Consider the following 25571-nt stretch of genomic DNA (forward strand, 5'->3'; position numbering starts at 1 on the left):
CCTCAGCCCCTCTCCTTCCCCCCAGCCCCTCCCCTGCCCCTCCCTCAGCCCCTCTCCTTCCCCTTACCCCCCCAACCCCTGCCCCTCCCTTGCCCCTCCCTCAGCCCCCTCTCCCTCCCCGCCTCTCACTCAACCCCCCTCTCCTTCCCCCAGCCCCTGCCCCTCCCTTGTCCCTCCCTCAGCCCCTCTCCTTCCCCCCCAGCCCCTCCCCTGCCCCTCCCTCAGCCCCTCTCCTTCTCCCCAGCCCCCTGTCCCGGGAAGCCGATCCCCGCCCTGGCCAGCTCCGCGGGAGAGGGGGGGGGAAGGAGCCGCCTCCCGCCCCAGTGACCCTCCGGCCCGGGCTGGGGGCGGAGGCAGCGGGACTCGGGAACCTGCCGCTGCTGCCGGCGGAGCGAGTCAGCCCCCGGCCGCAGCATGGAAGGGACCCGGCCCGGGTTCGCCTTCGCCCGCCAGCTCAGAAAGCATCCCGGAGTGAGTGACGGCCCGGCCCCTTCTTGCCCTCCTGGTCCCTGCCTGCCCCTCCATCCCCTCCCCCTCCTCCCCCACCATTCCCTCCTGCCCCCTCCCTGCCCCTCCACCTCCTCCCCCACCCCTCCTCCTGCCCCCTCCCTGCCCCTCCACCTCCTCCCCCACCCCTCCTCCTGCCCCCTCTCTGCCCCTCCACCTCCTCCACCACCACCCCCTCCTTGCCCCTGCCTGCCCCCTCCATCCCTACCTGCCCCTCCAACCCTCCCCCTCCGTCCCCTGCCCCCACCATCCCTTCCTTCCCCCTCCATCCCCAGTCCCCATTATCCCCTCCATCCTCTGCCCTCTCAGTTCCCTTCTCTGCCCCCTCCACTTCTTCCCCTCTGCCCCTCCTCCATCTCCTGCCCCCCGTGCCTCCTCCTCTGTCCCTGGCCCCCATCTGCCCCCTCCTCCTCCCAGCCCAGCTCTGTGCCCCTTTCATCTCATCCCCCCAATTTTCTTCTATCCCCTTCCACCCTCTCTTCAAATTCTCCGCTGTCCCCCCACCAGTTTCCCTCCCACCCCCTCCCTCTCCTCCTTCCATCCTTCCTACCCCGTCTCCACAGCCCCCCCATCACGGTCCCCTCCCCAGAACTGCCCCCAGTCTGCTGCTGCCCTCTTCTGTCAACGAACCCCCCAGCTCCCCCCTGCTCCCCCACTGAGCCGTGCCTCCTGTCCCTGTCCCCAGCTTGCTCTCTGCTCCCACCCCATTTGTGTGGGGGGGGCTGCTCTGTAAAAAGGACCAAGGCCCCGTGGCTCACAGCTCCCCCCTTGCTGCTTATTTCACACGCTGGCGTTTGGCCCCTACCTGGGGGGGGTCACGCCCCTCCCTGCAGCTCCTTGCCTCGGTGGAGTTTGTTGCACGAGGGACTTACCCCGAGATGCATCGGGGTTCCAGCCCCCCCCACTCCTGGTTTGATCCTCTGCCACACGCAACCCCCCCCCATTCAGACCCCTTCCCTCGCCTGGCCCAAGGAGCCCCCCCCCAGGTCCCACCCCTCAGCTCCTCCCGCCATGAACAATTCAGGAGGGGGATTTTGTTGATAAATACGCAAAAACCCTGATGAGGTCGAGAAGCTGGGAGTCTGCCTGGAAACACAGGTTCCCCCCCCAGCTGGCTAGGGAGGGGGGCTGGAGGGAGGGGGGCTGCCCCCCCCCACTTGCCGCTGTACTAATTGTTCCCACGCCCCTGACACAAAGGAAGGGGGCTTTGGCCCCGGATCCAGCCCTTTCCATGAGGCAGCTGGTTGGGCCCATCGCTGGCCGCCCGCCAGCTGGCCAGGGCTAGCCAGGAGCGTTTCCCCAGGGAGCTGGCTTGCCTCTGGGGGTCTGGCCCTTTGCCCAGGTGACGCCAGGCGAGCCGCCGGCCCTGCGAGGACGGGGCTGGGGGCAGGGGAGGTGAAGCCCGGCGGTTTGGTTTTCGGGAAGGCTGGGCGAGGCGTTCAAGCAGGCACGTCCCCGCGCTGCTGCCTGGCGCTGGCTGGGCGCGGGGCCAGCGGGGGAGAGGCAGGCCCTGGGCAAAGCAGCGATGTTGGAAAGGCTGGAAATGGTGAGACACTGTGGTCTAGGGCTGGGCCCCGGGAGCCTGGGAAGGGAGTGAGGCCTAGGGGTTGGAGCAGGAGCGTGCCCACAGGCCTGCGGGCGGTGAGTCCCAGCTGAAAGGGGGATTAGTGGCTCCAGCAGGTGGGGGTTGGGAGCCAGGATTCCGGAGTTCTAGCCCTAACTCTAGGAGGGGACGGGGTGTCTAGTGGTTAGAGCAAAGGAGGCTGGGAGCCAGGACTCCTGGGTTACCTGGCTGTGGGCGAGGCAGGTGGGGAGATGGAATCCGGTTCCTTCCTGTGGGTGGTCTAGGGGCTACTGAAAGGTAAAACCGCCAGGCCCAGCTCCAGGCTATGGGGGATGAGGCTGCAAAACTTTCCCCTGCGTCCTTCACTCCTGTAAAGCACTGGGGGGGGGGAGGCCCCCCGGAGGCCCTGCAGCAAGCGGCGCTGTGAGCCAGTCACGCCGCAGCCGGGCTCTCGCCGCGCCGTCCGCTCGCCGGGCATAGCGGGCACATCAGCAGTTTCACCTTGGCCCGGCGTCTCGCTTCCTGCAGGGCCCAGCTGCCGACTTGGCTGGGATTCATGCAGACTCGACAGCCAAGGCAAGGGGAACAGAACGGCTGGGTGGGGCAGGAACGGGGCCGCAGCGTTGCCGCCTGCCGGCAGCCCCTGCAAGGCAGCGGAGGGGGCCAGCCCCTCCTAACCAACGCGCCCTAGAAGTTTTCCCGTCCCTGTGTGGAATACATGTTGTGCTGTGCGCCGAGGCACACGCAGGTGTGCACCACCCATACAAACGTACTGCTGCCGGCGGTGGGCGCTGTGCTGAGCCTTTGGGCAGCACCTGAATCTTTCCTGGGCAGCTGCCCAAGCGCTCAGCTTCCAGCCAACACTGCTCCCAACCCCCTGGCCAGGGATCACAGACCCCTTAGTGGTCAGAGGAACCTCCACCCGGCAGCCAGACACCGCCCCGCTCCGACCGCCGCACCCAGCGGAATTCCCGGCCTGCCTCGCTGTTTCCCTAGATCCCAGGGGAGTTAGGCACCCTAAATAGCCCTGCCATGCCTCCGACTCACCTCGTTCTCATTAGCCACTTGCTACCCAGCAACCCGCTGCCCGCCCTCTCCCGCTGGCCTCCTGCATCCCCTCCCCCTCCGCTCCCACCACCCCTGGTCCCGTGAGCTTGGGAGACCCACGGCACAGAAATCAAGCTGCCACCCCAGAAGCTTGGCTCTGACCCCAGACTGCGGGGTCCGGCGGAGCAGGCGCGCCCCGAACCCTGCTTTGCCCCCGCCGCCGAGCCCAGCTATGAAACGGGGTGACAGCGTCCCACCCTGATCAGAATTCCAGCCGCCCCCCCAGCCCCCGGAAATCTCGGCCGAGCTGCCGTTCGCCTCCAAGCCCCAGCGCCCGGATTCCTGGGAGGGCGAGCGAATCTCTCCTTCGGGAAGAACATTTCTAGCCAGTGGCAAAAGTAACTTCCAGTTTCCTGCAGGTCCTGGCCTATGGCAACCCGGGTCCTTGCCAGCTCTTTAAATAGCTCCCCGCTGGCTTGCCCCTGTGTCTAGCTCACAGGGCAGAGGCTAGATGGTGCAAACCGAGGCCTGCGAAGGCTCAGAACCGCAATGTGCCTCCCACAGTCCTTTACATCTCTTGCTTCTTGGGAAGGGGGGGACCAGGTGCTTTGAACCTTTGCGGCCAGTCACGCCGGCCCCCTCGCACCCGCTCTCCTGCCCTGCCTCAGCTCATGTCGCGGCCCTGCGGGGCCCCCGAGCTGCGTGCGGCAGATGGCGAGGGGAAGGGCTGCTCTCCTGGCTCCTGGGGCGTCTTAGCGACCCGGCGTGGCCAGGCCACGGCGGCTGCCAGTGCTGAGTGGCACGCGGCATGAAAGAGCCTTCGCTGCTGATGCCTCCGACCTCAGGGATCAGGAGCAGCGTCTGCGGGGGGTTCGAGACTCCAAGCGAGGCGCGGGGAGGCGAGGAGGGAGGGGGCCTTGCGAGTCAGCTGTCACCGGGGAGAGGGAAGGAAAGCGGAGCTGATGGACGCTCGGTGGCGCCGGGGTCGGAGCAGTGCCGATACGCCTGCCAAACCCCGCGGCTCGGGGCAGCACAGCGGGGCCTGGAGCTATTGAGCCGGCAGGGGGAGGGGCTTTGGGCTGCTCCTCCGGACGCCTGGGTTCTCTGCCTGACTCGGTCATTCTGCCTCCGTTTTCTCGCCCATCCTGCCTCTTGCTTAGATTGTCGGCTTTCCTGGGCGAGGACTGGCTCTCCCTTGGGGTAACAGGAGGGGGAGGGCCTAGGCCCTGGGATATAAGGTACCCTAGTGAGGCCACTTCGCGCCTCCAGAGCAGCCTTCGTGTCTGGCTCTCCAAACGGGCTCCATGCACGAGCCCTCGGGAGAGAGGTCAGAATTCTTGTCCCACTGGGGAAACTGAGGCACAGGGCGATTGGCACATGGCAATTGGCACATGGCCCAGGAGCCAGACCCCCACCGGGGGAAACGGCTGCAGCGCCAGTGGAGTCGATAAGGATGGGCTCCGTGTTGCAGCCCCAGTGTTGGCTGCACCAGCCCACAGACCGTCCCCTCTCCCCCTTCCCCAGCCGGCTGGGGGCCTACAAAGAGCCAGGCCTGGCTGGCTGCAGGGCCGGGGCTGATGTCTTAGGCTCAGAGAGCCCTCCTGGGTGTGCGGGTTGTGGCAGTCGGGCAAAGCCAAGCATCCGCGGCTCGACGGGGAGAGAGGCCCTGGCCAAGTCTGCAGAGCAGGCAGCTCTGCAGGCAGGAAGGCAGAGGGGGAGGGGGACACACCAGAGGGGCATTAACGGAGCCAGCATCTGGCCATTCCCTGTAGAATCCTGGAATCCCAGGGCGGGCAGAGACCTCAGGAGGTAGCACGTCCAGCCCCCTGCCCGAAGCCGGACCAACCCAACTCAATCACCCAGCCAGGGCTTTGTCCAGCCGGGACTTAAACACCCCTAGGGATGGAGACTCCACCCCCTCCCTAGGGAACCCAGCCCAGCGCTTCCCCACCCGCCTAGGGAAATCGTTTTTCCTGATCTCCAACCTAGACCTCCCCCGCTGTAACTTGAGACCATGGCTCCTCGTTCTGCCCCCTGCCACCCCTGAGAACAGCCCCTCTCCGGAACCCCCCTTTCACATAGCTGAAGGCTGCTCTCAAATCCCCCCTCACGCTTCTCTTCTGCAGACCAAATGAGCCCAAATCCCTCAGCCTCCCCTATGAAAGGCTCCAGCCCCCGAATCATTTTGGACCCTCTTCAATGTGTCCACATCCTTTCTAGAGTGGGGGGCCCAGAACTGGACCCAATACTCCAGATGTGGCCTCGCCAGAGCTGAATAAAGGGGAATAATCACTTCTCTGGATCTGCTGGTGATGCTCCTCCTAATGCACCTAATATGCCATTAGCCTTCTTGGCTACAAGGGCGCCCTGTTGGCTCCTATCCAGCTTCTCATCACTGGAATCCCCAGGGCCTTTTCTGCAGAACTGCTGCTTAGCCAGTCGGTCCCCAGCCTGTAACAATGCTTGGGATTCTTCCGTCCGAAGTGCAGGACTCTACACTTGTCCTTGTGCAACCTCAACAGATTTCTTTTGGCCCAACCCTCCACCTTGTCTAGGTCACTCGGGACCCTCTCCCTGCCCTCCCACATATCTACCTCTCCCCCGAGATTAGTGTCATCCGCAGACTTGCTGAGGGTGCAATCCATCCCCTCCTCCAGGTCATTAATGAAGATATGGAATAAAACTAGCCCTAGGACCGATCCTTGGGGCACTCCGCTAGAAACCGAGCGCCAACCTAACATGGAGCCCCTGCCCGCTGGGCCCGGCAGTCTAGCCAGCTTTCTATCCACCGTACCGTCCATTTCTCCAATCCATATTTCCTTAACTTGCTGGCAAGAATATTGTGGGAGACCATATCAGAAACCTTGCTAAAGTCAAGGTCTATCACATCCGCCGACTTCCCCATGTCCACAGAGCCAGTTACCTCGTTGCAGAAGCTAATCACATTGGTCAGGTACGACTTGCCCTTGGTGAAGCCATGCTCACTGTTCCTGATCACTTTCCCCTCTTCCAAGTGCCTCAAAAGGGATTCTTTGGGGATCCCCTCTTTGATTTTTCTGGGGACGGAGGTGAGGCTGTCTGGCCTGTAGTTCCCTGGATCGTCCTTCTTCCCTTTTTTAAAGATGGACCCTACGTTTGCCTTTTTCCAATCAGCCGGGATCTCTCCCGAGCTCCACGAGTTTTCAAAGGCTCCTCAATGACATTTGCCAACTCCCTCAGCACCCTCGGATGCACTAAGTCCGGCCCCATGGATGTGTGTGTGTCCAGCTGTTCTAAACAGTTCTTCCCCTGTTCCTTCTCCACCGAGGGCTGCCCCCCTCCTCCCCACACCGTGCTGCCTAGTGCAGGAGTCTGGGAGCTGCCCTGGTGCGTGAAGACAGAGGCAAAGAAAGAATTGAGTCCTTCAGCTTTTCCCACAACGTCTGCCACTGGGTTACCTGCCCCTCCAGGAAGCCCCCCCCCCCGCCCCATCCCCCTCTTATTGCTACAGGCCTGTAGATCCTTCCTTGTTCCCCTTCCCACGCCCTGACTAGCTGCAGTTCCAATTGCGTTTTGGCCTCTCTGAGCACAACCCGGCCTTCTCAGTCCAAGCCCCTCTTCTTGTGAGCCAGTTGTACCCCAGGGGAGTCCCAGGGACCTACACACCGAGCCCCCCCATTGCCGCAGGCAGGGCTTGGCCATGTAGCACCTTACAACTGGCTCAGCCCCTTGCCCCCAGCCCCACGCCCCAGCTCATCCCCACACCCCCAGCCCCACTCCCCTACTCAGCTCCATAGCGCCAGCCCTAGCCTAGCCCCACACTCCCAGCCCCACATCTCCAGACCTGCCCCACTCCCCAGCTCAGCCCCACAATGCCAGCCCCAGCCTAGCCCCACACCCCCAGCCCCACATCTCCAGACCTGCCCCACTCCCCAGTTCAGCCCCACAATGCCAGCCCCAGCCTAGCCCCACACTCCAAGCCCCACATCTCCAGCCCTGCCCCACTCGCCAGCTCAACCCCCGGCTCCATGCTCCAGCTCAGGCCCCCCCCCCCCCCAGTCAGGAGTGGGGGTGGGGGGATAGTGCAAAATGGGCCATGTGTTGCCTAAAACAGCCAAGGTCTCTAACTATCAGTGGCTGGTGTCCGAGTCACTCCGAGTCCCCGAGGTCTGCTGCCTCCTGCCACCTGCCTCCTGCTCCAGGGCTCCAGGGCCCTAGGGCACTTTTGAAAATGTTACTCGTTATGTTACAGGCAGTGTGGCTGTAGCCGCGCTGGTCCCATGGTGCGCCATGGTCTAACGCTTCGTGCTAGACACACGCAGAGAGACAGAGGGGTGTAGGGCTAGGTAGGTAGCTAGATAGCGGGGGTGTATGGGGACAGATAGACAGACAGACACAGAGGCACACAGATTAGATAGATAGATAGATAGATAGATAGATAGATAGATAGATAGATAGAGGGGGTGTGTGGGGATAGATAGATAGATAGATAGATAGATAGATAGATAGATAGATAGATGGGGTGTGTGGGGATAGATAGATAGATAGATAGATAGATAGATAGATAGAGGGGGTGTGTGGGGATAGATAGATAGATAGATAGATAGATAGATAGATAGATAGATAGAGGGGGTGTGTGGGGATAGATAGACAGACAGACGGGGTGCACGGGGCTGACTAGGTGTGTGGCATGAGGTCAAAAAGACGGTAGACGGCCCCATGTGTCGGGGTGTGTGGATGGATCGCAGGGTGGCAGTCAGGGTGGTGTGCATGGGGTAGATGAGCAGGAAGGTGGAAGGTTATGTACGTGGGTGGCTGGCTGGAGAGAATCGATAGACGTGTTCCTATGGCGCTGGCAGGATGCTGGTGGGCTGTGCATGGGGCCGGTGGCTGGGGGATCGGGAGGTAGATGGGGTGGCTGGGGGGATCGAGAGGTTGGCTGGAGGGATTGGGAGGTATGTGGGGGCGACTAGGGGATCAGGAGGTAGACAGGGCGACTGGGGGATCGGGGTGCCTAGGGACAGCTGGGGGGGATTGGGAGATAGATGAGGTGGCTGGGGGGGATTGAGAGGTAGATAGGAATGGCTAGGAGGATAAGGAGGTAGATGGGGTGTCTGGGGGGATTGGGAGATTGGCTGGGGGATCAGGAGGTAGACGGGGGTGGCTGGGGGGATCAGGGTGGCTGGGGCAGCTGGGGGGATCAGGAGGTAAACGGGGCGGCTGGGGGCATGGGGAGGTAGACGGGGGGCAGCCGGGGGCAGCAATGCATGGAAAGGCGGGGTGGCCGGTTGCAAAGGGGGCGTACGGGATGGGTTGGCAGGAATAGCTGTAGGCAGCGGTGGGGGGGGGGAGTTTAACAGATGTTCAGTAACTGATGCTGGTCCCGTGAGCCCCCATTCCCGAGTGGACGGTTGCCGGTAACATCCCTCTCCCCCCATAACGGCGCTAACGAGCGCCCCGGTGCTGTTCCCCCCCGCCTCTCCCGCGGGTGGGGGAGGGGAGGGGGAGCCTGCGATTTCTCATTCCGCATCCAATTCCTCTCCAGCACGCGCCGATTTCTCTCCCCGCTCTGAGTTCAGTCACTCAAGCTGACAGCTACACTGTGTACGGGGGCCCGGGTACAGGATTGCTGCGCCGGTAAATCTCCCGGCGTGTCAGGCTCCCCTTCACTCTCCTGGCGGCCTGATAAATATTCATTTCATTGGGGCATTTTTCATCTCCGCTCTCTCCCTCTCTCCGCAGCTCATTCCCCTCGTCAGCTTCATCGGCCTCGGCCTCGGCAGCGCCGCGCTCTACCTGCTCCGCCTGGCCCTCTGTAGCCCCGACGTCAGGTATGAGGCTGGGGCCACGGGCAGCCGAGCGCACTGGCTCTGCGGTTGGACAGCGCCGTGCGCCGGGGTCCATGGACCCCTCGGTGCCCCTGCGACACGCCGACTCCACAACCCCGCAGTCCCAGCTCAGTCACCACCTTGCCCCGTGCCTCAGTTTCCCCTCCCGTTCCCGCCTCATGCAGCTCCCAGCCCAGTGGTGTGGCCCTAACCCAAATCAGGCCAGGCCGGGCAGCGCCCTCCCCCCTGATTTGTAGGGAAGGGCATGCACCGGGAGCCCCCCTGGCACAGAGAGGGCTGGAGACTCCGGCGATGGGAGACCTGGTCATGCCCTCTGCCCGAGGTCTCCTCCATCCCCCTGAGCAACCCCCACACTGCTGTCAGGATAGATGATAGATGGATAGCTAGATAGCTGGGTGGAAGGGGGTGGATAGATGGGTGGATGGATGTGCTTGAGCTAGATAGAGGGGTGTGGCCGAGACGGATGCATAGCTAGCCAGGTTTGTCTGAGATGGACAGACAGACGGATGGGTAGAGGATAGTTGGAGGGATGGATAGATGAGTGTGTCTGGGAGAGATCGCTGGCTAGCGAGCTGGAGGGATGTGGCTGAGGTGGACGGATGGATAAAGGGGTGTGTCTGGGATGGGGTGAGTGATGGATCGAGGCGTGTGGGGGACGGATGCATGGGCCGCTAGAGGGGGTGTTGGAGTGGATAGGCAGCTGGGCAGCTAGCTGAGAATGTTGGGGTCAGACAGACGGACGGGCAGATTAAAGAGGGTGTCAGGGTGCACAGACGGACGGTCGGCTAGAAGAGGCTGTCAGGGCAGACAGATGGATGGACCGCTAGAAGAGGGGTGTTGGGGTGGACAGACGGCCAGCGAGCTAGACAAGGGTGTTGGGGTTGCCAGACAGCCGGGCAGCTAGAAGAGGGGTGTTGGGACGGACAGACAGCCGGGGAGCTAGAAGAGGGGTGTTGGGACGGACAGACAGCCGGGGAGCTAGAAGAGGGTGTTGGGACGGACAGACAGACGGGCAGCTAGAAGGGGGTGTTGGGACGGACAGACAGACGGGCAGCTAGAAGGGGGTGTTGGGACGGACAGACAGACGGGCAGCTAGAAGAGGGGTGTTGGGATGGACAGACAGACGGGCAGCTAGAAGAGGGGTGTTGGGACGGACAGACAGACGGGCAGCTAGAAGAGGGGTGTTGGGACGGACAGACAGACGGGCAGCTAGCCGAGGGTGTCGGGGGCGGACAGGGGCTGTAGCTCTGTCTCGTGACAGATCCACCATGCTGCCCTGCCGCACACCCGCTGCCAAGATCTGAGACTGTCACTGATTTAATTTGCTCAGCTCGGCAATTAGCAGAGCTCAGGCCTGGTGCTTTGATCCAGGGGCAGGCGGGGAGGTGGCAGACACAGCAGCCCTGGGGACATTAGCCGGCTCCTGGAGCCCTGTGAGGCCAGCGCTGACTCCGTCCTTCCCGCCAGGCGGCGCGCAGGGTAGAGCCCCCTGCTCTGATGGGGAGGGAGGGAGGGAAGGAAGGAAGTGAATGGGAATGTGTGGAAGGAGGGGTGTGAATGGGCAGGGATGGGGGGGACATGTCAGTAGCTGGCTGGAGGGTGTGTCGGGGGGGGGGTGGGTATGGGAGGCAGGGCATGTGGCGAGCTGGAGAGAAGGTGGCTGTCCATGGGGATTGGGGGGGGCTTGGGGGTGTGTTGTGGGGGTGGGTATGGGAGGCAAGGCATGTGGGGAGCTGGAGGGAAGGCGGCTGGCCGTGGGAATGGGGGTGTTGGGGGGGCGGGTATGGGCGGGTAGGGCATGTGGGGAGCTGGAGGGAAGGCGGCTGTCCGTGGGGATGGGGGTTTTTGGGGTGTGTTGGAGGGGTGGGTATAGGAGGCAGGGCGTGTGGGGAGCTGGAGGGAAGGCGGCTGTCCGTGGGGATGGGGGTGTTTGGGGAGGTGTTGGGGGGGCGGGTATAGGAGGCAGGGCGTGTGGGGAGCTGGAGGGAAGGCGGCTGTCCGTGGGGATGGGGGTTTTTGGGGTGTGTTGGAGGGGTGGGTATAGGAGGCAGGGCGTGTGGGGAGCTGGAGGGAAGGCGGCTGTCCGTAGGGATGGGAGGGGGGGCGAGCCGGTAGCTGGAGGCGAGGCGCACAGACAGCCAGAGGGCCAGGCAGTAACGCCATTGCTTGGAACAGCAGCCTGGCGGTGACGACCAGCCAGCCTGCTCTGCATCCGGTGGCTGACCCAGTTTCCGTGGCCTGGAGCTGGCTAAGCCAGCGAGGGAGTAAGGCTGCAGAGCCAGAGGCCAGCCCGCGTCCATCCCTCTGTCACCGCCAGGGCTGACAGCAAACCAGGGAAGCGAGACCGAGGGGCGGGAAAGGAATGGCAGGCATTGTGCCCTCTCGGCTTTCCATCCATGTGCAGAATCAGTTTTGTCCTGTGCACCGAGGCAGGTGTGGAAGTGCACCACCTACAGACACATGCTGCAAAAGGGAGCAGCTGACACTGACCCGCTTTCCTCCAGCTGCCCGGGGTGGGTAGATTGGGGGCTCTGCGGGGCAGGGCCCAGCTCTGACCTGCTCTGTGCCGTGCTGGCCAAGGGACCCGGATCTCCGCGGGGCTGGCTGGCTGCTCTGTGCGGTGCAGGACCAGGGGTGTCGGCGCTGGCAGGTTCCTGGCCCCAACATCCCATCAGCGAGACAGATGCAGGGGCTCCTGGCAGCAGCCTCCGGGGAGACACGTTTCCCTTCCAGTTACATGGGAGGTTGCAGGTTATTCCCCCCACCCCCCCACCCCTGGAGCCTGAGCTGGTGTGAACTTAGCACCACGGCCGGCCGGGACCAGCTTCAGATTCGGCTGCCAAGCCGGCCTCGGCCTCAGCGCCTGCCCAGTAACTCAGCCAGCGGTGGGCAGAGCCCCGGCCAGAGGCCCAATAGCACCTCGCTGGCTCTGGAGGAGACGGGCCCCCGAGCCCCAGTTGTGCATCGGCCCTCGGCGCGGTGGGATGGTGCCCACGTGCAAGCCGACGAGCCAGGGAGCTGGTTGCACGGCCGAACACGGCTCTTCACACTCACATCGAGGAGTCCACCGCCCCCCCCCCCCTCCATCTCTCCTGCTGGCACGGCCACTTGGCACTGGTGTGGGGGACGGGCCCATGCAATTTCCCCTCCCCTCGGGTTTGGGGCTGAAATTGACCATCCTAGCTAAGGGGGTCGCCCAGACGCCTTCCTCAGGCCCTGGATCTTTCTGGCTTGGATTGGTAGCACCACTCACAGGGGGCCAGTCGTGAGCCTGGGGCGCGTACGGCTTCCACGCTCTGTGCACGTGGACCGGCTGCTGCCCTTCACACACTGCCTGGCCCCACGGGTTAGAGCCGGCGAGTCCCTGCCTAGCCCCTGCCCCGTACCCGGCAGCAGCCCCCATGGCACCGTGTGGGCAGTGCACAGGGGGCAGGACAGCGCTGCATGGGGGTGACAGGTGCTGGCCATTTGGGGAGGGAAATGGGACCTCCCCTGTGTCCCCCCCCCCGGCGATCAACACAAACCCAAGCTCTGTAGCACCAGGGTGAACAGCCCACTTTGCACGGTGCTTTTTATCAAGGGAGCAGGTACCGAGCGCCGCAGGGAGGGGCCTGGCCACCGCTTGGAACTGCAGGGCGGGGTGTGTGTGTGTGGGGGGGACAGTCACACCTCTGTGCGGCAACCCCTTTGTCCTGCTAACTCCCCCCCCCCCCCCAGCACCTCCCCACCAACCCCTGCTTGGTTCCTTGCAGCTGGGACAAGAAAAACAACCCGGAGCCATGGAATAAACTGAGTCCAAACGACCAGTACAAGGTGAGCTGGGCGGGCGGCTTGGCATATGGGGCCCTCTAGGAGGCACCAGCTCCCAGACATGCGTGGGGGGGGGGGGGTGTCAGGGAATGGGGCACAGGGCCCTTCCCCTCTAGGGGGCACCCATTCCCAGAGAGGTGGGTGTCAGGGAATGGGGCGCAAGGCCTTTCCCGACTCACTCGGACTCCAGGCTGTTTGTGTCCCCACACTGAATGCAGTTTGAGGGTCCCTGTGGAATGAGTTTGGGGACTGGGGCGGGGCTCTCGGCTCAGCCCCCCGTGGCCCATCCCTGGTGCTAGGGATGGGGGGAGGGAGAGCAGCGTCCCGGAGCTGGGGGTTCTCCAAGAGGATGGCCCCTCTATCGCTCACGCCGGCTTCCTCCCCTTCCTGCAGTTCCTGGCAGTTTCCACCGACTACAAGAGCTTGAAGAAGGATCGCCCCGACTTCTGAGGGCCCATGGCAGAGCTGGGAGCCCCTCGCCAGGCGTCCCCTGCGGCTCCGTCGCCCTGCCCTGATGTCCCGGCACCTTTCCCCACCCCGCAATAAACGTCCCAGCACGCCCTGCTGCGGGAGCCGTCTTCATAGCCCAGGGTCCCACCGCAACACTGGGCTGGCGGCGTCCCCTTGGGGATGGAACAAACCAGCGGTTCCCAGCCTCCCCCCCATGGAAAATCCCTGCCCTCCCGACCCCCCCCGTGCGGCGTTTCCTGTCTCCCATGCTGTGCGGGGCCAGGGGGAGCCGCCGCCTCACACCCCAGCACGGAGGCGATCGGACATCCTGTTCCCATGGCCCACAGCTGGGCTAGCGTGCGTGGGAGAGTGGTGTGTCCGTGCCCGAGCACACGCATGTGCATGGTTTGGGGTGTGCACGTGTGTGTGTGACAGGCCCTGGCCGGTACCCCCCCAGCCACAGGGTCTGCCCCCCCCAAAGATGGGGGGCTGAGCAGGAGGGAGGCTAGGGTGATGGGCTCGTGTGACTCCTGGCCAGTCACAATCCCCACCCCCGGGATAGACCCCGGTCAGGAAAGGGCCCCCGCCCACACGCACCCCCCTCGGCGTGGCTGCCACCACCACGGCCCTGCTGGCTGTTTGGTTTGGCGCTGGCAGCACACACACGGCAGCCGTTGTGCCAGGGGACGTGCCGCTGCGCAGGCAGCCGGCCCCTGCTGCCAAGGGACCTGGTGTCACCTGCTGGCCCCAGGCAGAGCTTGGCCCCCAGTAGCCCCACAGCCTGGATCCATGGGGGGTGGGGAGCACATGGCCCTTCCAGCCAGGGAGGCGAGTGGCCAGAGGACTGAGCTACCCCCAGGGAGAGGGGCTTCGGGACAGTCCTACCCCCCCCTCTGCTGTGGGCACCCTGGCACACCAGCCCCTGGTCATACTGGGAACCCCCCTCCACACCCCAAAGCTCAGGGCCCCTCCAGCACATGGGGCTCTGCCCAGCCCCACAGAAGAGGCAAGGGTGGGATTAGGGTAAAGTGCTGCTGCCCACCCCCACGCCTGTGCCCGGCTCAGCCGAGCCCCCTCCCATCATCCAGGCTGGACTGCCTGCCTGAATTGGGGCGGGGGCATTCACACAAGGCCAAGGAAACAGATGTAACCTGTAGCTGACCCCCCCCCCCACCTCCCCCCGCACCCCCAGGCAAAATCCAATTGCACTTAACAAATCCAATTTGCTGCTGCTGCTAACAGCGTTTGGTGGGTTTAAGGGATGGAGCGAAGCGGCGGGGGGGGGGGGGGGGGGGCTTTGCAGAAGTGCCCGCCGTGGGCATGGAGGGGAGGGGGGGGGTGTTAAATGATCCAGAGCTGCCCCCTGTGCCAGGCCCCACAGTGAGGGCTAGACCCATGGGGAGGGGGGGGGGAAACGCGTGGGCTGGCTGGCAAACAGCTGAAGAAACAGCTGAAGCTGCTCGTTGACAAATAGGCTGGGGGGGGGGGGGAGTTGGACTCTCCGGGGGTGCTGGGGCCCCCAGGGGCAGATGCTGCCCCCCAGGAGCCAGGTGAGAACCAGCCAGCCCTCAGCCACTGTGGCTTCCTAAGTCCACTGCCACCCCCCCCCCCCCCACCCAACTCTGGTGCCTTGAAGGATGGCAGGGGGGATGGGGGGCAGGCGGGAGGGGCTAGCGGGCACAGGGAGGGGGCTAAGAGCCCCCTAGACACTCCCTCCCCACCAGACGCACAAACACCAGACCTCACACACGTTTCCAATGGTCCAGATTTCTTGGTTCAGCTAAAACTGGCAATGGGCTGATGGGCTGACAAGGTTCCCCCCCCCCCCCGCCCTGCTTGACCCTGACCCAGCCCCTCCGGCTCCCGCAGGCCCTGGGATCCAAAACTTGGCCCATGGGGTGTTTGCACAGGCTGGACGGGGCGGGGGGAGCCGGGCACTCACTATGGGAGACGGCTGCTGGTGATGGGCAAGGAGGGGAGGGGCTGGTGCCGCTGCGGTGTGGGAGCTGCAGCGTAGGAGACCCTACAATAACAAACAGGTCAGCCCTGGAGGCCAGATGCCGGCAGACGGGGGAGGGGAGGCCAACGCTCTCGCCGGGGCACAGCAGGATTGAAGGGGCCGTGCCATGGGGGAGCCTGGGGGTCCGAACGCCCCCCCCCTCCCCCAGCATGGAGGTCAGTCTCTGTGCCCGGCGCCGCCCCCGCTCAGTGATCCTGGAAGCCGGGCATGGGGAAGGAGCGGGCAAAGGCCTCCACCCGCTGGCGCAGCTCGGCCAGCCGGCTCCGGGTCCCCGGGTCGCTCAGCAAGAAGGACTTGAACTCTTGCAGCTTGGCTGGGGAGAGAGGGGAGGGGGTGAGCGGGGAGGCTGCGGGAGGGGGGCAGCCAGGCATAGCCGGACTAACCCCCCCCCCGCCACACCCCCCTGCAGCACCGAGAGCAGCAGGGCCCCCGCCCCCGCCCTCACCGGTCTTGCTCTTGGCCTCCAGGCCGATGCGGATGCCCTCGTCGATGAAGGCCACGACCTCCTGGAAATCCGCCTCCCGGAAGCGGCGGGACGTCAGTGCCGGGGCCCCTGGGGAGAGCCGGTCCCCTGTCACCTCACGGGCCACGGCTCTCCCACGCCCCTCGCCACGGGGTCACCTCCAGCCCCACGGCTCCCTCATGGGCCCTCCACCAGTCACCCCCCGCCCCGTGGCCCCCTGCCACGGGGTCACCTCCAGCCCCACGGCTCCCTCATGGGCCCTCCACCAGTCACCCCCCGCCCCGTGGCCCCCCGCACGGAGTCACCTCCTGCCCCACGGCCCCCTCATGGGCCCTCCACCAGTCACCTCCCGCCCCGTGGCTCCCCGCCACAGGGTCACCTCCTGCCCCACAGCTCTCTCGCCCCCCCCGACACAGGGTCACCTCTTGCCCCATGGCTCCCTCATGGCCCCCCCACCACAGAGTCATCTCACAGCCCACGGCCCCCCCCTCCCCACCACGGGGTCACCCCACATGTCCATCCCTCGGTGCCCCATACCCAGCCGCAGGCCCCCTGGCGTCAGGGCGCTCTTGTCCCCAGGGCAGGTGTTCTTGTTGGCCGTGATGGACACCAGCTCCAGTACCCGCTCGGCCCGGGCCCCGTCAATTCCCTTCGGCCTCAGGTCCACCAGCACCAGGTGGGTATCGGTGCCACCTGGCTCCAGAGAGAGAGTCAGCGCCCCTCATCCGCAGCCCCGCACTACCCCCTACCCGGTGCCCCTCGCTCCCGCCCCCCAACCCTGCGCTCCTCCCCCCAGCCCTGCCGGTGCCCCTCACCCCCAGCCCCTCACTCCTGCCCCCAAGCCCCGCGCTCCCCCCCCGCAGCCCTGCTGGTGCCCTTCACTCCTGCCCCGCAGCCCCTGACAGCCCAGCCCCCATCTGCCCCCCACTGGTGCCAACCTTGCACTGCTCCCTCCCCCCACGCTACCCACTATGCCATGCTGCTCCCCCCATCCCCCCCAGTGCCCGGCCTACCTGACACCAGGGTGTACCCCTTCTGCAGCAGCGCCTCCGCCATGGCACTCGCGTTCTTCAGCACCTGCCGGCAATACTCCCGGAAGGCGGGCTCGTTGGCCTGCAGGGGCGGGAGGGGAGGGGGAGGCTCAGCAGGGCCTGGACCCTCCCCCAGCCCTGAGTCACCCCGCCCCCCCGCCCCCGAGGGCCCCCACCTGCTTGAGGGCCACGGCCACGGCGGCGATGGCGTGGTTGTGGGGCCCGCCCTGCAGCGAGGGGAACACGGCGAAGTTGATCGGCTCCTCCAGGCTGTAGTGGGTCTCCTGGCCGGTCTTCTTGTCCACCGAGCGCAGCCCCTTGCGGTAGAAGATCAGCCCGGACCTGCCGGGCCGGGGCCGGGTCAGGCGTGGCCAGAGCCCCCCGGGCCACGGGGCCACGCGCTGCAGCAGGTCGCCAGGGCAGCAGCTGGAAACAGGTGCCTACAGCCCCCCCCCCTCCGGGCCTCTCTCTGGGGGGCAGGCCTATTGCGGTGTCTGGGGGGACGGTTCCCTTGTGTCTTCTCCCTCGCTGGGGAACAGGGCTCAGTTGGGAGAACATTAAAGCAGTGTAAAGTCACTCCCCCCCCCCATTTCACTCCTAGGCCACCCAGCCCTGCCGGTGCCCCTCACTCCCGCTCTGCCCCCCACCCTGTCCCCCCAGCCCTGCCGGTGCCCCTCACTCCAGCCCTGCCCCCCACCCAGTCCCCCCAGCCCTGCCGGTGCCCCTCACTCCAGCCCTGCTCCCCACCCAGTCCCCCCAGCCCTGCCGGTGCCCCTCACTCCCGCTCTGCCCTCCACCCTGTCCCCCCAGCCCTGCCGGTGCCCCTCACTCCAGCCCTGCCCCCCACCCAGTCCCTCCAGCCCTGCCGGTGCCCCTCACTCCTGCCCTACCCCCCCGCCCTGTCCCCGCCCCTCACTCCAGCCCTGCCGGTGCCCCTCACTCCTGCCCTACCCCCCCCCCCGCCCTGTCCTCGCCCCTCACTCCAGCCCTGCCCCACTGCCCTGTTCCCCCAACCCTGCCGCTGCCCCTCACTCCTGCCCTGCCCCCCCTCGCCCTGTCCCCCCAGCCCTGCTGGTGCCCCTCACTCCCGACCCGCAGCCCTTTGCATTCTGGACCCACAATCACCAGGGTCTGTTCCCCTTTGGGGAGGGGGGGGCATGCTGGGGGAGGACGGTGGTCTGAGAGGCAACATGCAGAGGGTGGGGGATTTGACGGGGGCAGAAAGCATGTGTGTGGGGGGGGGGGGGCGACAGGCCGGGGGGGCAGAGGGGGAGAACCGAGCCCAACCACACTCACCTGGCCCCGCGCAGGGTCTTGTGCGTGGTGCTGGTCACCAGGTCGGCATAGTCGAAGGGGGAGGGCACCACCTTGGCAGCCACCAGCCCGCTGATGTGCGCCATGTCGGCCAGCAGGTAGGCCCTGACCTCCTCGCACACCTGGGCCAGAGGCGGGCACCGCGTCAGAGCAGCCCAGGCAGCACCAAGCTCCCCCCCCCCCCCCCATCACCAGCTCATGCCCCAAGGAAGGGGTGGGGTCAGCATGGGGGGGTGCCAGGGATCCCTCCCCAGGCTCCTCCCCCTTTGCCGCAGGCCCCACCCCCGCACCTGCTTCATGCGGGCGTAGTCGATGAGGCGGGCGTAGGCGCTGGTGCCGGCGATGATGAGCCGCGGGCGGAAGAGCCGCGCCGTCACCTCCAGCTGGTCGTAGTCGATCAGCCCCGTGGCCGGCTGCAGGGGGAAGGGGGGGGGGTCACAGCTGGAGAGTTATTCCCCGGGGTGGGGCACGCTGCTGGGGGGAGGTGAAGGCCAGACAGGATCAGGTGGAAGCTGGGGGGGGGGGCCGTGTCCACCCTGCCCTAGGGCACAGGGATGGTGGGGAGCAGACCCTGGCTTGGCCCAGGCTAAGTGCGAGAGCTGGGGGGCTCCGACAGGCCAGGGCAGGATGGGGGCAAGGGAGGGGAGACATGGATGCTCCGGGCTCCCCACAAACACACCCCTGAGCCAAAGGCCCCGCCCCCGCCCACTTCACCCCTCCCCCAACCACGGCCGGACCCCTCGTGAGCGCACGTGACCCCTCCCCCGACGCCCCGTGCAAGCCGGCGCCGCCCCCCTCGGCCTCCCCACTCACGTTGAGTTTATAGGGCATGGACTCGAAGAAGATGGAGGTGGCCGAGATGCGCTTCACGTCCGACATGTACCCGTGCGTCAGGCTGCGGGACAGACAGACAGACGGCGTCAGCCCGACCCACGGCCGGAGCCGAACTGCCCCCCCACCCCAGCAGGGCTCTGCCCAGGCTGTTCTACCCCCTGTGCACGAAGCCCCCTCCCCCGGCACGGCTCCCAACCCCCCCAGCCCCAGCGGTGCCCTCTCCCTCAGCCGGGCCCTGCCCCCCCATCCAAACTCTCCCCGCCCCCGCCGCGGGTACCTACTGGCCGCCATCGGGCAGGTCCAACCCCATGATACGGTCGTGGGGCTTCAGCAGGGCCGTGTAGGCGGCGAAGTTGGCGGGCGACCCCGAGTAGGGCTGCACGTTCACCCCCCAGCGGGCGGGGTCCAGGTCGAAGGCCTCCAGCGCCCGCTGCTCACACAGCAGCTCGATCTGATCCACCACCTCGGCCCCCCCGTAGTACCTGGGGGAGGGTACCGGGGTTCAGCCCCCTGCAGGGAACCCAGGACCCATCGCCCCCTTAGGGCCTGCCTGCCCCCCCGCACCTGCAATGGGGGGGACCCCGAGCCCATCACCCCCTTTGGGGCCTGCCTGCCCCCCATATCTGTGATGGGGGAACCTGGAACCCATTCCCCCCCATACCTGCCATGGTGGGGGATCGCAAGGCCCATCACCCCCTTGGGGCCCCCCTGTTCCCAGGACCTCCGAGTGGGGGGACCCATGGCCCATCACCCCCACACTCCGGACTGCCAGAGGCCCTGGAGGGGGCTGAGAGTATCACTCCAGAAACAGCCCTCACCCCATGCCAGAAACCCTGCACAGCTATTCCTGGGGGGCCACAATCCCCCCCCCCAATGTTGCCAAGGAGATCTAGGATCCCCGGGGTTCGCGTGGGGCTTCCCCACACTCTGGTCTGGCCAGGCCCACCCAGAACGCCCCCCCCACCCCATACCTCTTGCCAGGGTAGCCCTCCGAGTACTTGTTGTTCAAGCAGGAGCCCAGGGCCTCCAGCGCGGCTCGGCTGCAGAAATTCTGGGGGGCAGAGAGCAGGCAAGGGAGGGGTGAAAGGGCCTGGCAGGGGACGAGCGCTGGCTCCCCCCCAAGTTAAAGAGAAGCTGGGGAGCAGGACTCCAGCAGGTTGGGGGGGGGGTGATCAGCGGCTAGGGGGAGAGTCCTTGAGGCAACACCGTGCCACCTCCAGGCTCACTCCTAGCCCCCACTCTCCCCTTGAGCCCCCCCAACTCCCTGCTGCTCCCCCCGGCCGCCCCCGGCCCCGCACCCACCTCCGAAGCAATGAGCTCCAGCCCCCGGCACTGCCGATCCTTCTCCTTCTGCACCAGCGCCCACATCTCGGGGTCGCTCTCCGCCAGGCTCTCCTGCCCCGTCCAGCCGGGCACCTCCCCAGCAGAAGCCGCAGCCGCACGGCCGTGCTGGGTCCGCAGGCCGGGCGCACCCACCTGCCAGCCTCTCTGCAGGGGCTGGGGAGGGGAAAAGAGACAGTCACCCACCCCCGGGAGTAGGGGCAACGCCAGAGAGGGGTGCCCCCCCAACACCCGCCCCACACCATGCAGGGCATCCCAGAGGAGAACCCTCTTTTCTCTGGCCCAGAGCACCCAGATATCCTCATGGCACACATGGGGAGTCAGGAATAGAACCCAGGAGTCCTGGCTCGCTCCCCCCCCCCCCCCCCAAGCTGGGGAGAAAAGCCGGAGACCTGGGGTCCAGTCTGCCTGCGCTAATCACTGACCAGACGGGCTGTCCAGAGGGAATCCCACAATGAGCTGTAACTAGAGGGGTGGGGAAGGGAGGAAAAGGACCCCAAGACCCAACCCCTGGGGGGTGCAGTCCTCCCCCTCCGACATGGTCTCGGTGTGGCCATGGGCACCTCTGGCCAGGGAGGGAAGACCGGGGGCTGGGAAGGCGGGAACAGCCCTGGGCCTGACCAACATGGCTGGGGGCAGGGGGGCGGAAACTAGGGAGCCACATGAGTCACATGACCGGGTGCGTGTGCGTTTCGTGTCCTTGCCACATCTGGAAAGTCAGTTTAAAGTGACGGAACCAGCCCTGAAATCCACAGGAGCTTTCTGCGGGAGGCGGAGAGTCTGCTGGCGTGCGAAAGAGTGCACACGAGCGTGCAAATCGTGGGGTGGAGTGGAGTGAGCTGCGTGTGCACGGGCTCAGGCATGGCAGGATGGGGAGCACGCCAGCGTGCACAGGATGCGGAGGAAGGGGGTGGGGCTAGAATCCATCCTCCCTCACACACCCACTTCCTGCCATGTTTCACACACGTGTCAGGGATCACTAAGTGCCAGGAGACAGACTTCTACCCCCCCAGCTTCCATCCAGGGTCCTCTCCCCACCACACACTGCCCCCCGAGCACCCCTCCACAGTGCAGCCGTCTCCTCATTGACACACCAGGCTGGTTTGCACCCTGGGCTTGCTCCCCCGCCCCCCTTTTCCCCTGGGCACGTGTCTAAACTCCCCCTGAAACGGTGCTGGGAGACAGCACCCCTCGCTGCTGGTGCACACCCCAGCAGCAGATCCTCAGACTCCTACTGCAAGGGGCCAGCCAGGAGCTCTCTGGGGACAGAAGAGGCCTGTGCTGGGGCGTTGATCCCCATGGAACTGGGGTGGGGTGGGGAGGTGTGTAGACAGAGGTGCCCTGGAGAGCACACCGAGCCGTGCATGGCCGTGGCATGCAGAGACATGTCCGTGCCACTCTGCCACTCACCCGGCACTGTGCAAACCCTACCCTCTCCGCTCCCTTGTTTGGGGGACTCTAGCTCACTCCCTCCTTGTGTGTATCTCCGCTACGGCCAAGTGGATCAGCTCTGCCAGAGTTTCCACTCTGTGTTTGTACGGGGTCCTGGGGCTGGAACCCAGACGCCCGCACAACACAGCCCACGGCCGTGGCAGACCACGCAGCCAAGGAAAAGAGGACGTCTCTCTGAGCCCCAACGGGACAGACCCCACCAGGGAGCGGTTTGCTGCCGGGGTAGTCCCCATGCTGGAAAGACAAGCTCTGGTTTCCAAAATCTCGTTTGCTGCCTGGGCCCAGCGTGGCAGGAGACCAGAGTTTGGGGAAAGCCACGTTTGGGGCCCAGATTCGAAAGCAATGGCGTGTCAGAGTTCCCAGCTCTCGGGTACCGGCCTGCGAGTGAACACTGACGTAAGCCAGCTTCCAAACTTCACTAGGCTAAAGAAAAATATTCCGTTTAGTCCCCTGCGTTCACATGAGCCAAGCCGGCTCCTTACCCTGCCCAATCTTAAAAACAAGCCACCTCTCTTTACTTTGTAGTAGTTTACATTCCACGCAATACGCCCTGCGTGGCGCCCTTCCCCTGTCGCTGTCTGATTGCTCCTGGTTCCCAGACAGGTGTGGGGCTGCCCGGCCCGCTCTGAACGCAGCTGCATCCCTTGTGCCACAAAAGCCAGGCCTCCCGGCCAGGCTACCCATGATGCAAGGAGGACCCATCCTTGCATCAGCAGCAGTGAAAGTCCAGCCATGTGCCAAGTTTCTCCAAACAATAAGCCACAGTGAAAGAAACTTCTGAAAGTTTTAAGCCAGGAAAGGGGGGGGGGGGGGCAGCTTCTGCCTCTGCGGGACCAGGGAGCTGGTACCAACTCCGTAGAACTAAGCTTCTGGCAAGGGTCGGGGGAGGGGGGAACCCATCACTTTCCCCCCTAGTCTCTCTCGTTCTCCTCCCCCCATCCTAGGCGGGGGAGGCCAGAGGTCCCTGGGCTGTTGACTCAGATCGAAGGGTGAGGGATGGGACAGAGACCAGCGGGACTCGTGCCAAGCACACACTGGTGCGGCGCCCAGGAGGGATAACGGGCCGCAGGGGGCATAGGTCTGAGAGCCAGGCAAGCCAGCAGGGCAGTCTGGGGGAGCAGGGTCCTGGCGGGCAGAGCGCTGCCCCCCATGCACACAGCTGGCAGTGCCGGGTGCACGCACACACCGTGCAGGAGAGCCAAGTAGGGGACCCACTTATCAGTGAGCTCCCCCCGACCCCCTCCAGGAACCAGCGATTCCCACAGAGCATCGGGACGCACAAGGCCATGAACCCCAAGGCCAGGACTCTGCGGGCAGAGAGAGTGGGGAGCACCCCCTTATTTGCAGGGGGCTTTGTATGGGACCCGACCAGGGCACGTGGTTTGAAATGGGGGGGCGCATGTGGGCCTGGGGGGGCAGTAAAGCTACTTTGCAAAACAAAAGTCACCCCCCCCCAAGCAGGATCCCCCCGCTTCCCCAGCACGAGCTCACCCCGGCCAGGCGGCCCCATCGCGGGAACATGCTGCAGGTGGCAGGTACAGCTGATCCCCGGCGCTGCTCGCCTGGAGAAGGGGCCCGCGCGCGCTGGGAAAGAAACACGTGACGCCGACGCCACTCCCGGTGCACGCTGGGGGATGTAGTTCCCTAGGCCCGGCGGCTGAGCTCCGCCCCCCTGATAGTTTATGCAAAGTGGTTAATAAGTTGATATGCATGTTTGCAAACAACGGGAAACCCGCCGCAGCGTGACTGACGGGAACAGGGCGCAGGCCGGGGCTTTGCCTTCCAGCCTGACTTGCTCACCAGTGAGGCTTCCAGCCACCTCTGGGGATGAGCACAGCAGCAGATTAACAGCCTGGGGGGGTCACTCACCAAGGGCTGAAATGCAGCCACCTCTGGGGATGAGCACAGCAGCAGATTAACAGCCTGGGCGGGGGGTCACTCACCAAGGGCTGAAATGCAGCCACCTCTGGGGTGGATTAACACTCACGCCTGCACCCAGTTGTTTTGATGATTGGTTATGAAGGGAGTGCACACAGGGAGGACAGGGGCTGCTGTGCACAGAGACACAGTGAGAGACAGGCCCTACCCTTAGAAGGGAGGTCTGAACCAGGACCAGAGGTTGGCAAGCCCAGGGATTCTGGGCCCAGATATCGCCGCAGCCTGGCCTCCAGTGATGCAGCATCCAAGGGACTGCCCCCCTCCATGCAGACTCCGACACACACCGCTCTTCCACTTGGATACCTGGCAGCTCATAGGGAGCTGGTGGGATCCACTAGCCACGGCAGCAGGGCTCTGGCAGCAAAGGGGGTGCAGAACCTGCAGCGGTGCTGCTGGGTGTTGGCAGAGGTTGGGCAGAAATGCTGCGGGCAGCCCATGGCACCCCTAGTCCACAGGGCTCAGTGAGGCAGCGTGCCCTAGTGAGCAGACAATGCCACCCTGACTGCTTGCAGCTATGACAGAGCTGAGAACACGTTCAGCAAGGAGGCTGCTTTCTGTTGCTCCGTGTTGTCCGCTCGGCGTGCTGTTCCTCTGCCTCAAAATCTTCCTAGAGCATTGCTGTGTGGCGTTAAACCACTGCTGGGCTCCACCCCAGAGGGAGCTGCATTCTCCAACTGGGTGACCCATCCCACTGCGGTGAGACTGCTAACCAGCTACAGCGCCCATCCCCAGAGGTGGCTGCCTTTCAGGGCTGGGTGAAGGATCTCTGTGCAGCTCTGCTGGGTGGTTATTAACCAGCTGTCACAGCCCACTCCAGAGGTGGCTGCATTTCAGCGGTGGGCGGGGGGCGGGCTGATCACAGGATGTTGTGATATGTACAAAGCACGTCGAGGTGCAAAGGTGGGTAGGCCGGGGAAAGGCCGGTCTCTGTTAAAGGGTGTGTAGCTTATTTAGACACAAGAGACAGAGAATGCTGCCCTCCACCCCCACCAAATCCAGCACCCTAGTGCCCAAGGTCCAAGCCAAGACGATTCCCCCTTAAAAAATGCACCCGGCCCTCCAGAGCAGATCGGGGACTAGAACCCAGGAAATCTGTTGGCTGGTTCGCTGCTCTAACCACTGGACTCCACTCCCCCACTGTGCCAAGTGGGACACTTGCTGGGTTTTTCAAGGGTCGCACGCAGAGGGGCAGGACTCGGTGCCCCTGGGTAGTGAGTTGAGCTGGGACCCCGGCCAGTGGCTGCAGCGTGGAGACTGTGGCTGGGAAACCCAGCTTGGAGGGCAGGGCTGGGTCTGGCCCGTGGAAGGCCAACGGGCCACAGGGAGAGGACGTTGGTGGGCTGCCCAGCTGGCTCCAGCTGGGGGGGGGGAAGCACAGGGTGGGGGAGGGAGGAGGCGGAGGAGAGAGGGGACCAGGAGACCCTGTTACCTGGCCAGAAGACACAGGCTGGGGGAGGGGCTTCTGGGGAGGGATCTGGGGGCCGGGTGGGGAGGAGGGGGCTGCGGGATGGAGCAGGGGGAGCCCACCCGGCCGCAGGGGAGACTCAGACGTGCTAGGCTGGAGACCGGGGCTGCGCCATCCCCTCTGGGAGTGAGGGCCCCGGAGGCCCAAGAGGCGGAGGGGCTTCACCCCCAAGAAAGAGCGCCCCCCCAAAGGCTGTCACCCTGAAAGGAGCTCCCCCCGGGGAGCGTGTGGTACAGGCCAAGTGTGTCCTGGCTCCCAGGCCCCATGTGGAGACCATCCAACCCCCACTCCCTTCCCAGAGTCGTCCTCCCCCCCCCCCCACCGGTCCCCGTCATCTGGCTCTGCTTTGGCTGGCACTCTGCAGAAAGGGCGCTTGGGAAGTGCTAATGGAATTAAATCTAATTAAAGCAGCAACCACCTTCGACATCTGGGCCTGGGAAATAAATGAGCGAAAGGCGGGGGGGGAGGGGGGGGTGTTGAATTTTGCCTGGCACCTCGGCGTCTGGT

At 65.0% G+C, this 25571-nt stretch overlaps 2 protein-coding genes across 3 annotated transcripts; one reads left to right on the top strand and one right to left on the bottom strand.

Annotated features, from left to right (window-relative positions):
* Positions 1–310: 310 nt before the first annotated feature.
* Positions 311–13336, top strand: COXFA4L2 (cytochrome c oxidase hypoxia associated subunit FA4L2). Of its 2 annotated transcripts, none has more exons than XM_075901810.1 (4): positions 311–471; positions 8840–8928; positions 12699–12759; positions 13150–13336. In XM_075901810.1, the coding sequence occupies exons 1-4, from the start codon at positions 415–417 to the stop codon at positions 13204–13206; spliced, it is 264 nt and encodes an 87-aa protein (XP_075757925.1). In that variant the 5' UTR covers positions 311–414; the 3' UTR covers positions 13207–13336. The 2 variants fall into 2 exon arrangements, with proteins under 2 accessions (XP_075757925.1, XP_075757926.1); XM_075901811.1 differs by lacking the exon at positions 311–471 and adding an exon at positions 1924–2053.
* Positions 13337–15180: 1844 nt separating this feature from the next.
* Positions 15181–23300, bottom strand: SHMT2 (serine hydroxymethyltransferase 2). The gene is made up of 12 exons (XM_075901809.1): positions 23153–23300; positions 20171–20365; positions 19840–19919; positions 19150–19350; positions 18848–18929; positions 18325–18447; positions 18017–18156; positions 16897–17062; positions 16703–16802; positions 16227–16382; positions 15672–15779; positions 15181–15539 (listed from the first exon to the last, which is right to left on the bottom strand). The coding sequence occupies exons 1-12, from the start codon at positions 23180–23182 to the stop codon at positions 15412–15414; spliced, it is 1509 nt and encodes a 502-aa protein (XP_075757924.1). The 5' UTR covers positions 23183–23300; the 3' UTR covers positions 15181–15411.
* Between the last annotated feature and the right edge of the window lie 2271 nt (positions 23301–25571).

The sequence above is a fragment of the Pelodiscus sinensis genome, chromosome 19 (genome assembly GCF_049634645.1).
Source record: "Pelodiscus sinensis isolate JC-2024 chromosome 19, ASM4963464v1, whole genome shotgun sequence".
NCBI lineage: Eukaryota > Metazoa > Chordata > Testudines > Trionychidae > Pelodiscus > Pelodiscus sinensis.

Excerpts from the sequence above, each read along its gene's own strand:
- SHMT2 (XM_075901809.1), bottom strand. The coding sequence starts at position 23,182 with ATGTTCCCGCGATGGGGCCGCCTGGCCGGG. Across the intron at positions 19,351-19,839 it reads GAGGGCTACCCTGGCAAGAG|GTACTACGGGGGGGCCGAGG; the intron begins GTATGGGGTGGG and ends ACCCTCCCCCAG. Across the intron at positions 18,157-18,324 it reads ACTACGCCCGCATGAAGCAG|GTGTGCGAGGAGGTCAGGGC; the intron begins GTGCGGGGGTGG and ends CCTCTGGCCCAG.
- COXFA4L2 (XM_075901810.1), top strand. The coding sequence starts at position 415 with ATGGAAGGGACCCGGCCCGGGTTCGCCTTCGCCCGCCAGCTCAGAAAG. Across the intron at positions 8,929-12,698 it reads CTCTGTAGCCCCGACGTCAG|CTGGGACAAGAAAAACAACC; the intron begins GTATGAGGCTGG and ends GGTTCCTTGCAG. Across the intron at positions 12,760-13,149 it reads GTCCAAACGACCAGTACAAG|TTCCTGGCAGTTTCCACCGA; the intron begins GTGAGCTGGGCG and ends CCCTTCCTGCAG.